At 37.0% G+C, this 13,429-nt stretch overlaps 1 protein-coding gene across 1 annotated transcript in view; it reads left to right on the top strand.

Annotated features, from left to right (window-relative positions):
- Positions 1–13,429, top strand: part of KCNH7 (potassium voltage-gated channel subfamily H member 7) — a 532,073-nt gene that overhangs the window by 505,202 nt on the left and 13,442 nt on the right. The window contains exons 13-14 of the mRNA XM_004375431.2: positions 5,795–6,046; positions 10,936–11,104. Of these exons, the coding sequence (XP_004375488.1) occupies positions 5,795–6,046; positions 10,936–11,104 (421 nt within the window). The remainder of the gene's footprint in view (positions 1–5,794; positions 6,047–10,935; positions 11,105–13,429) is intronic.

Here is a 13,429-nt window from a genome sequence, read left to right as displayed (position 1 = left end):
TGCATGTCTGATCAATTTCAGACTGCAGAAGTTGGTAAAAATCTTCAATTTCTTCATCTTTGGCCTTAGTGGTTGGTGTGTAAATTTGAATAATAGTCATATTCACTGGTCTTCGTTGTAGGCATATGGGTATTATCTTATCACTGACAGAGTTGTACTTCAGGATATATCCTGAAATGTTCTTTTTGATGATGAATGCAACACTATTCCTCTTCAATTTGTCATTCCTGGCATAGTAGACCATATGATTGTCCAATTCAGAATGGGCAATCCCAGCCCATTTCAGCTCATTAATGCCTAGGATATTGATGTTTATGCATCCCATTTCATTTTTGACAATTTCCAATTTTCCTAGATTCATACTTCAGACATTTCACTTTCCAATTATTAATGGATGTTTGCAACTGTTTCTTCTTATTTTGACTAGTGCCACATGAGCAAATGAAGGTCCTGAAAGCTTGACTCCATCCAAGTCTTTAAGGCCCATTCGTATTTTGAGTGCCTTCCAACCTGAGGGGAACATCTTCTGGCACTATATCAGACAATGTTCCACTGCTATTCATAAGGTTTTCATAAGAATTCATAATAAGTATTCATAAGAATATTATTTCTACATATAATATGATTAGTATTAAGAAAAAATAGTTCCTAATTCTATTTAAAGGAGTCTTGGTGGTGCAATGGTTAAGTGCTAGGCTGCTAACCAAAAGGTTGGCTGTTGGAACCCGCTCAGCGGCTCCAGAGGAGAAGAGACATGGTGATCTGTTCCTGTAAAGATTTGTTGTTGTTGTTAGGTACCGTGAAGTTTGTTTCGACTCATAGCAACCCTACGTACAACAGAACAAAACACTGCCCTGTCCTGCTGTCATCCACACAATCATTGCTATGTTTGAGCCCATTGCTGCAGCCACTGTGTCAATCCATCTTGTTAAGAGTCTTCCTCTCTTTCCCTGACCCTCTACTATACCAATCATGATCCTTCTCCAGGGACTTGTCTCTCCTGATAACACGTCCAAAGTACATGAGATGAAGTCTTGCCATCCTCACTTCTAAGGATCATTCTGGCTTTACTTCTTCCAAGACAGATTTATTTATTCTTCTAGCAGTCCGTGGTATATTCAGTGTTCTTCGACAACACCATAATTCAAATGCATCACAGCCTAGGAAACCCTAGGAGGCAGTTTTACTCTGTCCTATAGAGTCACTATGAGTTGGAATCGACTCAAAAACACACAACAATAACAACAGTACTACTGAATTTCTATCAAATAATTCAGTTTAACTAAAAAAGGGGAGAAATGGAACAGTCCGTCAAAATCTAGAGGTACTTAGAGGCTAATTAAAATGCATTTTAGCTGCCCAATTTCACGATATTCCTAAACCTTAGCAGTTTCCATTGTTAATCCACAAATAGAATGTCATTTCAACTTTCATTTTATATGAGAGAGTATGAAGCTTTCCTTTATCTATTCTGAAATAGAAAAATGTTGTTCCAATAGGGCTGCATCAGAGAAACTGTTCACATAGCCTGGGTTTCAGGAAGCAGCTGGCTGATAGCTGAGTGGAAATGGACACAGAAATAAATGTATTTTTTTTCTTACAACTTGGAAAATTTTGAGAATAGCTAATGTTTTCTCTCCTTTCGTGATTCTGCTTTTTCTGGGAATTTTTGCTGAAGAAGTTAGACACTAGGTATACGAAGTAATTGGTTCCGTTTTACTATTGAACTAAATGGTAGTAATTGCTCATTCACTACGTATTCTGAATACTTGTATTCAATTGTTATAAGTATACATTTTCTAAATACTTGCCCTCAACATGTTATAAGTATAATCCAACTAAACAGTGTATGTGAACTAGAGAATCTTGTGCCTAAGCATCCAAAATCAAGCCATTTGTTAGGAAACTAAGACCTAGCGGGTGGGACAGAACATTCTACCATGTCTAAGGATCTAAAAATTAGCAGAGAACTCCCAACACCTCTCAAGCCAAAGACACAAAATGGTTTAATAATTTGTGAATGTACATTCATTACAAATATCCATGCCAGATTCGAATATCTATTTTCTTAGATTGGAGGTATGTGAATTAGTGATTAATTCAGTTTGCATTTGATTCTGATGGGAAAGACTCCATGAAAGTGTTTAAAAGGATGAGAAGCACTTTTGGAAAGATGACAAGGCTGAGCTGATTCAATCCCACTGACGTGCAAGTCAGGGACTTCACAGTGGTTTACTTAAGAGCAGCAAACTGATACAAATTCACTAAATAGGTATGAAGATGATTTAGAAAAGTGAAGTTTTTTTATTGATTTACTAGTATAGAAACAAAAATTATTATTTTGTTAAGAGTAAAACGTTGTATTCAAAAAGTGGAGAACACTGATCAAATTTTTTAGAGGGCTTTGGAGGAGGGAGGAGCCCTGGTGGTACAGTGGTTAAGCATTTGGCTGCTAACCAGAAGGTCAGCAGTTTGAACCCACCAGCCACTCCGAAGGAGAAAGATGTGATAGTCAGCTTTCATAAAGATTACAGTCTTGGAAACCCTATGGGGCAGTTCTACTCTCCTGTATAGGGTCCCTATGAGTCAGAATGGGTTTAGGTTTTGGAGGAGGGGAGAAATTAAGACAAAGAAAACAGCAAGGAAGTGATGACAAGAAGGAAGTTTAAACATTTAAGGAGGGCTGTGTTAATAACAGAGTCCCTGAGTGGTGCAAACGGTTAACACACTTGACTACCAACCTAAAGGTTAGAGGTTAGAGTCTATCCAGAGGTGTCTTGAAAGAAAGGCCTAATGACTCTATTTCCAGAAGTAAAGAGGGCATTTTTAATCCATGGTGTGATGTGGCAAAAGAGATATGCAAAATATCACCACCACCACTGGATCAATTATTTGTGAGGGACAGGCTCTGGGTAATTGTGTATTTGATACCTTTCAAATTTTTTGTCAAATTAACAAGTAAAATGAAGCTGGCTGGATGGTCCTACTTTCTTCTGCTAGACAAAGTGAAGAAAGAAAAGGATGAGCTCTGGGCTTCAGAGTCCAGTTCAAGCTCCACGTAAAGGACTGAACGTTGCTACTTGTGCCCCGAAACAAAGCCTTATTTCTTGCAATAACAGAACTGATATTGCTGAAAACCAAACCCAGAGTCCTATCCTAAGAATGGTTGGATTCCAGTTCCAATGGAATTACCAACCTCAAAATGTGTCTGAAGTTAAAGTGAGGGCATTGATTGGGAAGACATGGGATCCTGAAAATTGGGACAGGCACGGATGAGCAGATATAGGTGAAGCCTGGGACATCCAGCCCCTAAATTCTATTGAATCACCCTAGGCAGTAGAACCAGCCCTTCCACCCCCATCTGAAGAGATTAATCCAGCTTTGTATACCAAATCACATTTACCAGTAAAATCAGCCCTCCCACCTCCCACCTGATTAGATTAACCCAGATGCCTCTTAGGAGTCCTTGCCTGAGGCATTGCCTGGGACATTGCCCGAGGCAGCCAGCAACTGGAGTGTTACCTGAGGCAGACAACTTGCAAGACATTAATTAATGTCCCTAGGACTCACCCCCACCACCCATTTTTGCTTCTAGTCCTGACCCATCAGGAGGTAGGCTACAACTACACTCCAGAAGAACTGCTTGATTTGTCTAATGTATACAAACAGAAATCTAGAGAATATGTGTGGGAATGGCTACTAAGGGTATGGGATAATTGTTCAAAGAACATAAAGTTGGATCAGTCTGAGTTTATTGATATGTGCCCACTAAGCAGAGATTCTTTATTCAATGTTTCAGCTGAAGGGGTTAGATAGAATGTAATAGCTTATTTGGAAGATTGGCTGAAATGTAGACTAAAAAGTGGCCTACCCTAATTGAAGTTGAAATGTCAGAACTGCCTTGGTATACTATAAAAGAAAGCATTCAAAGGCTTAAGGAAATTGAAATGTTAGAGTGGATTGTCATGTTGAGCCCACTGACCCACCCAGGGAGTGCCCGGAGGACACACCTTTCACCACAACTATAAGGAATAAATTTGTGAAGGGAGCCCCAGCATCCTTGAAGACTGCTGTGATTGCTTTTCTGTGTAGATCAGGCATTACAGTGAAACTACTGTCACTGAATTGGGTAACCTAACTACAATAGGGGTGATTGGATCCCCGGATAGCAGGGTCAAAGTGGCAGGGACTTAATCGCAAAAGACGATTGAAAACTCTATGGAATACAGTTCTATTCTGTCACACGTGGGATCACCATGAGTTGGAATGGACCCAACAGTAGCAAGTATCAGTGACACTGGAGAGAATAAGATTGGTGTGGGAAGAGCTAATCAGAATATTTACAACCAACTAAATTAGTAGTAGAGTAGAGGAATAATCAGTAATCAACGCTGCCTACGATGGCTGAGATTGGAAAGATCTGTGGTCTTCCTAGCAATGATGAAATCACTGAGGAAATGTGCAATCTTAAAGAAAATAAGTTAAGGAATCTGCTTTCATTAGATTTAACTTTAATTGACAGAAAATTAACTCCTTAATAAGAATTTCACATGAAGCTGATTTTTAAGCCTTAATCTATTTTAACCTTGGGTTACTTTCTGGCTTCTCATATTTTAAATTATGATATTAAAAAATGAAAAAAAGCTGTTTAATTTATATGCCATATAGGAATATTTAAAAAAATAGTTGGAAGGCACTCTAGAGTGGCCTTAAATCAGCTAATTTAGCCTTCTATGAATAACCAAGTAAGCACAACCAGGCAGAGTAGAGGAGGACCCGTCCTAACCATTTCTATAGAAAATTATATATGTTCTGGAGTTTTGTTGGTTAGTTATTAACAGGAACCAGATGGAGAATTATACTGTCTCCCCAGGACATTAATGGAAATGAGTTCTGGAAATTGTCTCTTAGAGTTTTTCCTGCTAAAATACGTTCCAACACAACCTTCAGGGCTGAAATTATCCTGACATTTTAGTATAAAACAGTCAATATGCACTACTGGCTTTAATGTAATTAGGTGGGACCTACCTTAATTACTGTATTTAAGCTTCGTATTCTTCTCAATATGCTACACAACCAAGCTGCCTGGAATTTCAGCTCAGGCTGCTAACCAAAGTGTTGGCAGTTCAAATCCACCATTCGCTCCTTGGAAACCCTATGGGGCAGTTCTACTCTCTCCTACAGGGTCGCTATGAGTTGGAATCGACTTGATGGTATATTACAACGTATGCATTCAATTAATGTTGAGATGAAGCCTACCAGGATTTGCTATAGAGGATTCCAGTTTTTACCTTTGCAGTGTGTGAGCATCTGCCACAGATGATGGGGCATGGAAGTTATAAACAAACAATAAGTTATTTTGTGGTGATATTTTAGCATTGGGACAACTTTTCCCTAGATAGTGCACCAGATTTTTGGAATATAAATGACTGTTAAGCATGTATAAATGAATTTGTAAGTTATGCTATAGTTTTTTTCTAAACATTATTACAAGATTACTATTGCAGATATTCTTTTTATTTTGAAAATGAATAATTTATCTCATTAAGATAATCTGATGTCCCTGGTATTAAAAATAAATAAATAAAGCCTCTTCTAAGTAGTCACATTTTCAAAAGGAAAAATACAAAGAACAACTTTTCTGATGGTTTTACATAAAATTCTATGTTAAAGTTATTCAAAGAACATCACTATAAAAAGTAGTTTATATGTAGCTGAGTAGCATAATATGCGTAGATTCACACATTTGATTATCTTCTACAAAATAATGTTCCTTTGATAGATTTTGGAAAAGAAAACAGTACAAACGATCCTGAAGATTCTGTAGCTACTATAAGACATTATCAGAGTTCCAAGAAACACTTGGAAGAGAAAAAAAGCAGATCATCATCTTTCATCTCCTCCATTGATGATGAACAAAAGCCGCTCTTCTCAGGAATAGTAGATTCTCCTCTGGGAACAGGGAAAGCAACTGGACTACATTTTGAAGAAACAGTGCCCACCTCAGGAAGAATTCACATAGATAAAAGAAGTCACTCTTGCAAAGGTAATCGAGTTCCTCATGAATCCGTTTGTCTCTCCTCAGTGCTAATCATAAAAAGGTGACCTTTAACAAATTGAGAACTGTACTAATACATGGCAATCTAATCTTTTGCCATTTCATGGAATATTTGCAGAGTCCAGACTTCAGATCATCTTCAAAGTGTTTACACAATTCTAGAACCAGTGGTAATTGCCAATCGATGATAGCATGAGAGGTTTTTGTAGCCATCCAGACTTAATGAAACGCCATGTAAAAAAAAACGTGGCAATGTCTATTGTAGTGATTTCAATGGGGATAGGATCAATGAATATTTTAAGAGGGCTAACCAGTGGATTTTCCTATGTGTATTCTGTACCCACTTCTCACCTCCAACCCTGTAGCTTATAGCATGAAAGGCCAGGGCAGTAACACCACAATAAATGCCAAAAAGAATTTCCATTTACTAAAAATTATGAGAAAGAGTGGAGAGATAATGTATGGTCCAACTCATTTGAACACAATTTGTTTAACATCCCTAACAAAAGGAATACCCAAATGTGTGGGTTTTCCTGTAGAAAATATTCATGAGATGAGTGATAACACTTGATTAATGTATGCAGATGTGATGCTAAAGGATGGCAAATTCATGAAAACTTGAACAAGTATTACATGAAAGAGCAATTAACCCAGCGTAATTGGAGCTAGATCAACAGATCTAGCTAGATTTGCTATTGAGTGTTTCCCAGAACAGGTTTGGGTCAGACTGCTTGGGTTCCAACCCCAACTCTGTCACTTGCTCCCGTTGTGACTTTGTGTAAATTACCTAACCGATCCCGCTAAGATTCAGTTTGCACACCTTTAAAATAGGAATAATAATATTATCTAACCAATTAGTTATTTGTGATAACTAAATAACAGATGTAAATTCCCTTTTTCTCAAATAAATTCCTTAACTCCATTTAGTATTTTCTTATGGGTTCTTTTTTTTTTTTTTTTTTTTTCATTTCTCAACTCTTTGATTATTTAATATATCCCTGGATATATAAAAATCTAGAGATTAAGAAGGCATAGTGAAACATCAAAAGAATATAACAAAAATGAAATTAAAATAGGATGTTCTTGGCCTGGCAGGACAACAAAATGTATGGCACAGAGTAAGTAAATATTATCTGCCGTTGTCACCATTTTTTGAAGGGGCCATATTTGATAATAACAACCTTCTTAAGTCTAGGATTTTATATTTTTCCAGAGTTACTTTTCCTATCATATCAAATCAGCTTTCACCATGACCCTGGGTTGAAGTAAACTGAGAATATATGCAAATGTTCTCTGGACAATCTAAAATCTTGATGAAGCAAATGAAAATAGTACCTCATTTATCACAATGCGAGAATGGAATATTAGATGTGATTACCAAATGTCCCATTTTAGTTATTTATTAAAATGCATATCTAGGAAGTGATCTTAATAGAAACAGGTTATATCTGGAAGTCAGTTCTGAAGAGCTTTCTGACATCTTTGCTATCTCCAAAGTCAGCATAATGTGGACCTAATAATAAAGTGCTTTTATTGCTTTTTCTTCTTGAGTTTTAGATTCTCAAGTGACAAGTCATAAAAGACATGTTTGGAATTGTATTCTACTTTGTAATGACTTTCACCGACAGTGAATTCCCCTGCCCTTCATCTTTTATTTTTCTTTACCACTTTTTCCAATTATTTTTAATTAGCCATTCCGTATGCACAATCCAAAATAATAATAATAATATTCTAACAAATAATTTTATTATCTATAAATTTTTAGTTGTCAAAAATTTACAATGCAATCCTTAAAGAAATGATAAATAACTTGAAAATGCATAGCTAAGTATACATGTCAACTGAATAAAAATAATTGATGTTATACAGCTTCAATCAGTGTGACACACAGTTAACCTAGTTACTTAACGTGATTAATCAATGGAGGATTTTAGAACTTCATTAACTGCAAATTTTATAACTGTGGTGATTTTTAAGGTGAAGTACTGTGAAATGTTCAAGAACATGAATAATATGTAAGGTGTATCTATAATTACGGCAGTGTGAACTACTAAATCCCCACAAATTTTAGTTTCAACATTGATAGGAAATTTCACTGACTCACATTCCTAGCATTTGACATGCTGAATCCAACAGAAGAGCACATTTTAGGCAAAACTAAAAAGAAAACAGAAAAGTTAAGTGGACTCTGACTCTATTTAGACTGAGGTCAAAAGTTGACTGTAGGAAAATTGTGTACACAGTTTACTTTCTGCTCATCCATTTCCAGAAATGTGTCTTGCAACTATAGCAACATTTTCCAAGGCAACCAAGTGAAGATTCTTTCTGAGCTATATTTAGAAAGTATGTACAAGGATGTTCATTTTGATTAAGACCACTAGCCAGAATTTCCCCTTTGAACTTCTTATTTTTTAAATTGCTGGTGAAATAAGCCAATCACACTTCTTCAGATTTCAATAGGAGTAATTCATAATCAAGGACGCTTCTGTCTAGCAGTTTACATTTTATTCATTTCTGCTAAGAGAGGATAATCAATTTTTTTCTTGAGCACTGAAGAAAAAATATAATCTATAATTAATCATATGTGATTCACCGTTGTCATTTAAAAATCAATTTATTATATATGACTAGAGAAGTGAGAGAGCAGTTAAGCATAGGTAGAAATTTTATAAGCTTTCTTAGCACAAAATTTTTTAGCATAATCTTTAACTTCCATTTATCCTATCAGTTCTTGTTTTCTTCCCTAAAGCTTCCCCATCAACTGGCTAGCATGGGGCTAGATGAGACAAGCATGAGCATCACCAAACCATTCACAGGTGTGTTCTGAATGTTTGTTTGGCATTGCTGCTCCAAAGTTGAAAACTTAGTTTACTAACAGATTGAAATATTTATTGTTCTTAAATAGGTTCATGTGTTCATGAAAAACAAATCATACGTCCCAGTGAAAATCTGCTGATAAATTACTTAAAACTCCAGCAATGTCATTCTTCTTCCTTTTTCTATGTTCACTTTCATTTTGACAAGTTTGGTAAAATATCAAAAAGAAACAATATACCATCACTTTAGGAAACACTGGATCCCATAGGCTAAGGAAGCTTGATCACAAAGGACCTTTTTAGAATTCAAGGTGAGCTCTCTGAGGTCTTTTAGTCATTACAACAGAAGAAGGAACTCTGACCCTGTGTTTTTCTAATTCTGTCTCTGAATATGCTAATTTCTTTGTTACAGCCTCCCCCTACTGAGGCAGAAATTGTAGGCACCGCATTAGAGAAATTTCTGTGTACTCAGTGATAAAAGGATAGTGAGAGAAAAACCATAAAGAAAAGATACAGAAATTTTGTCTGCTGCGTGGAGAAACAGAATACTTTTGAGCTACTTGTCTGTACTTTAGGAGAAACTAGAAATGGAAGAGACTTCAGGAAGTCCTACCATCCTGTTCTTTATTCCTAGAATCATAACAAAAATGAAGGGAAAAGTAGGATGTTGTATTTGCCCGCAAATATTGATAACTTGAAATATAGAATATCGGAGAAACAGTAAATTAAAAGAAGTTTCATAAAATGATCTCTGTATGAAAATAACCAAAACCTTGCTAGACAGAATTCTTCAAGTACAGGGCCTATATCTTCTTCATCTTTAGTTTCTCTGCATTTAGCAGAGTGCCTGGCACATAACAGACACTCTGAACATTTGAGGACTGGACTTGAACAGATAAGCATGTATCGTAACATAAAAATATAAGATATATTTAAAAAATAAAACCCACACCAAACCCATTGCCATCAAGTCGGTTCCAACTCACAGCGACCCTTTAGGTCAGGGTAGAACTGCCCCATAGGGTTTCCAAGGAGCGGCTGATGGATTCGAACTGCCCACGTTTTGGTTAACAGCCAAGCTCTTGTATAAGAGCATAAAAATAAAGCAAGGGTGGAAAGACTTTGTCTCACGTACTTTGGACATGTTATCAGGATGGGCCAGTCCCTGGTGAAGGACACTGTGCTTGGTAGAGTGTCAGTGAAAAAGGTGAAGACCCTCAACGAGATGCATTGACACAGTGGCTGCAACATTGGGATCAAACATAACAATGATTGTGAGGATGGCACAGGACCGAGCAGCATTTTATTCTGTTGTACATAGGGTCACTATTAGTCGGAACCAACTTGACGGCACCTAACAACAACATAAAAAATATTCCAAACAAAAGAGCCACAGGAAAAAAATATTAGAAAGCAATGTGAATGTATTAAAGCGCAGTACAGAAGGAGCTACAAGGAGACATTAAAACATGAAACAGTGGTTTGGGGACTAGAGGACTTTTTAGAATCTTCCTATCTTTAATGGTTTTATGACTCCACGGCTATATTTTGAGTTGTGTTGGCTGAAGGGAATCCCCCTGAAGACAGGACTTTCCTGATGGCTCTCTTTTGGGGCCCAATCTGAGTCATGAAATATTCAAATTCTTCTGTGGGAAAGAGTCCTAAAATCTTAAACCCTAGGTGAAGCACAAACAAAATGGTTTTGCACTTTTATATTTCCTCCTAAATATAAAAGTGCAAAATCATTGCTCTCTAATTACTTTTGAGTTGACATCCTGTCTCCTCTTAGCACAGAAGGAAGACAAAATCATAATCAAGACCATGACCTGCCATATGTTTTTATTCATATGGAAATGACTATGGGAGGGAAGGCAGGCAGGTTGGAGTGGGACTCTGCTATCAACTGGTTGTGACCCCTGGACATGCCCTTGAATCCCTCTGGTTGTCAGTCTCTCAGGTTGTATCCCAACATCCCTTCTAGCTTGTCTCATGGGTACCTATGTGTTACTGATACTAGGGGGCACCCAAAAAAGTTGATGTCGGTCTTGCTATTTTCCACAGATGTCACTGACACACGAAGTTGGGAACGAGACAATGCCCGGACTCAGCCCCATGAGTCTAGTCCCTCAGCACTGCAGCAAGCCGCCTGGGGGATATCCGAAACCGAAAGTGACCTCACATACGGGGAAGTAGAACAAAGACTAGATTTGCTTCAAGAACAACTTAACAGGTATAAGTAAGAGCAGGGCAAAAGGATAACATAACACAAGCCGTAGCTGGGTCTAGCATCGGTTATTGTTGTTGTTAGTTGCTGTAGAGTCAGCTCCACTCATGGCACCCCAGGTGCAACAGAACAAAATGTTGCGCAGTCCTGCACTCTCTTCATGTCTGTTGATACACTCAAATCCATTGTTGTGGCTGCTGTCTATATGTATTTTTTTTTAACTTTTTTTTCTTTTGGTGAAAATATCCACCAATTCAACAATTTCTACATGTACAACTCAGTGGCATGGCTTACATTTTTCAAGTTGTACAACCATTCTCTGTATCCTTTTCTAAATTATCCCACCACCATTAACATAAACTCACGGCCCCTTAAGCTTTTCATCTAACGTTTAGAGTTGCTGTTGTCAATTTGATCACATATAAATATTTAAAAGACCACAATTCTTAAGGCAGATATTCTATACTAATTAAGCTATTGTTTGGTTTAAAAACAACTTCAGGGGATAGTTTTAGTTTAAGGTTTAAAAATTATCTCAAGGCAATAGTTTCAGGGGTCATCCAGCTTCAGTGGTTCCAGAAAGTTTGGATTCAATGAGAACTTGAAATTTTGTTCCACATTTTTCCCAGTTTTGATCAGAATTCTTCTACAGAGTCTTTGATCAAAACATTCAGTAATGGTAGCCAGCCATCACCAGTTCTTCTGGTTTCATGGCAAAGGAGGCAGTTGTTCAAGGAGACAGACACACATTCCAGTTCTTCCTCCATTTCTTGATTCTGCTTCCTCTGCTGCTCCAGGGGAATAGAGACCAGTTACTGCACCTTGGATGACTGCTGGCAAGCTTTTAAGACCCCAGGCTATATAATAAACTAGGAGGTATAACAGAAACATTAAAAACAATATTAGGCCAATTGACTGGAATGTCATCTGAAACCATGACCCTAAACCTCCAAACAAATAAACAAAAATCCCATGAGGTGTTTGGCAGTACATAAGCAGCCTTAGCAGCTACTCTTTTTGTTGTTGTTGTAAAAATATACAGTGAAACCTGTGAGAGCCGGAACTTGATGGGACTGCCTTGTTTTTGTTAGTCTCGAAAAGTTTTCTGCCTTTGACAGGGTGCAGTTTTACCACTTTTCAATCTTTCATTTTAGTGTAAAATATTTGAGTTTTCCTTCTCTGACAGGTTTCTGCCTTACACAGATTCTGGCTTTCACAGGTTTTACTGTATATTAACACATTTGCCAGTTCAACCTTTTTCAAGTATACGACTTATTGCTATATAATGGTTGTGCAACCATTATCCTTAATCAATGCCAAATTTCCTATCACCATAAACAAAAACTCACTGCTTCTCAAACAATGGCTTCCCCTTTCCCCCTCCCTACTGCCCCTAAAAAAAACAAACAAACCAAACCCAAAAATATATAGAGACCCTGTATTTTTAGTGCCTTTGCTATGAGCTGAAATCAACTTGATGGCAACGGGTTGGTTTTCTGATGTAGTGGGCTCATCTTCTAGGACTATGTTGAACAATATTCTGTTTTGATCTATACGGTTTTCACTGATTAATTTTTGGAAGTAGGTCACCAGGCCTTTCTTCCTAGTTTATCTTAGTCTGGAAGCTTTGCTGAAACTTGTCCACCATGGGTAACTCTTCTGGTATTTGAAATACCAGTGACAAAACTTCCAGCATCACAGTAACATGCAAGCCACCACATCATAACAAACTGACAGACAGGTGGTGGGGTCAAGCATTACTCCCTGTAAACAGCAAATTACTCCTGCCATAATCCCGTACGTTTTATATATATGTACTTTTATTTAAAATAAAACTAGAAATTGACAATTAGAATTATTAATCTGTGTTGCAAGGAGCATTTACTTGGAACATTCCATACTTCTGGCAGCATAAATCCTGGTTTTTCTATACTTGCCATAAAATTAGTATATCATCAGCACCTTGCAAATTAGAAAATTTCTTTTTTTCCTCTAAATAATGCATATTTAACTTGTTGACTAACACTCTTCCCTTCTAATTCTCCTTATAGACCTTATGGTAGTTCCTGGTAAATATTAAGAAAATGATTTAGACATTTAGTTCTTCACTCAACTTGTGCAAAAAAATGTGATTGAATTAAAAATCTCATAATGTTGAATCCCATATCCTCTGATTATGTTCTCCATTTTCTCTTCATCTTTGATCTAGGCTCTTTAAAGATGAGGAATAAATTTTGATTTTTATGGAGGCTGGGACCCCTTAACTCAATTCTGCATGGATTCTTTAAGATTAAACTGGTCAAAAAGATTTAGGAAAAAAAAAAAAAAAAT

The sequence above is a fragment of the Trichechus manatus genome, unplaced genomic scaffold (assembly GCF_000243295.1).
Source record: "Trichechus manatus latirostris isolate Lorelei unplaced genomic scaffold, TriManLat1.0 scaffold00036, whole genome shotgun sequence".
Taxonomy (NCBI): Eukaryota; Metazoa; Chordata; class Mammalia; order Sirenia; family Trichechidae; genus Trichechus; species Trichechus manatus.
Note: the sequence above shows the minus strand (reverse complement) of the source record. Positions and strands in the feature narration are given on the sequence as shown.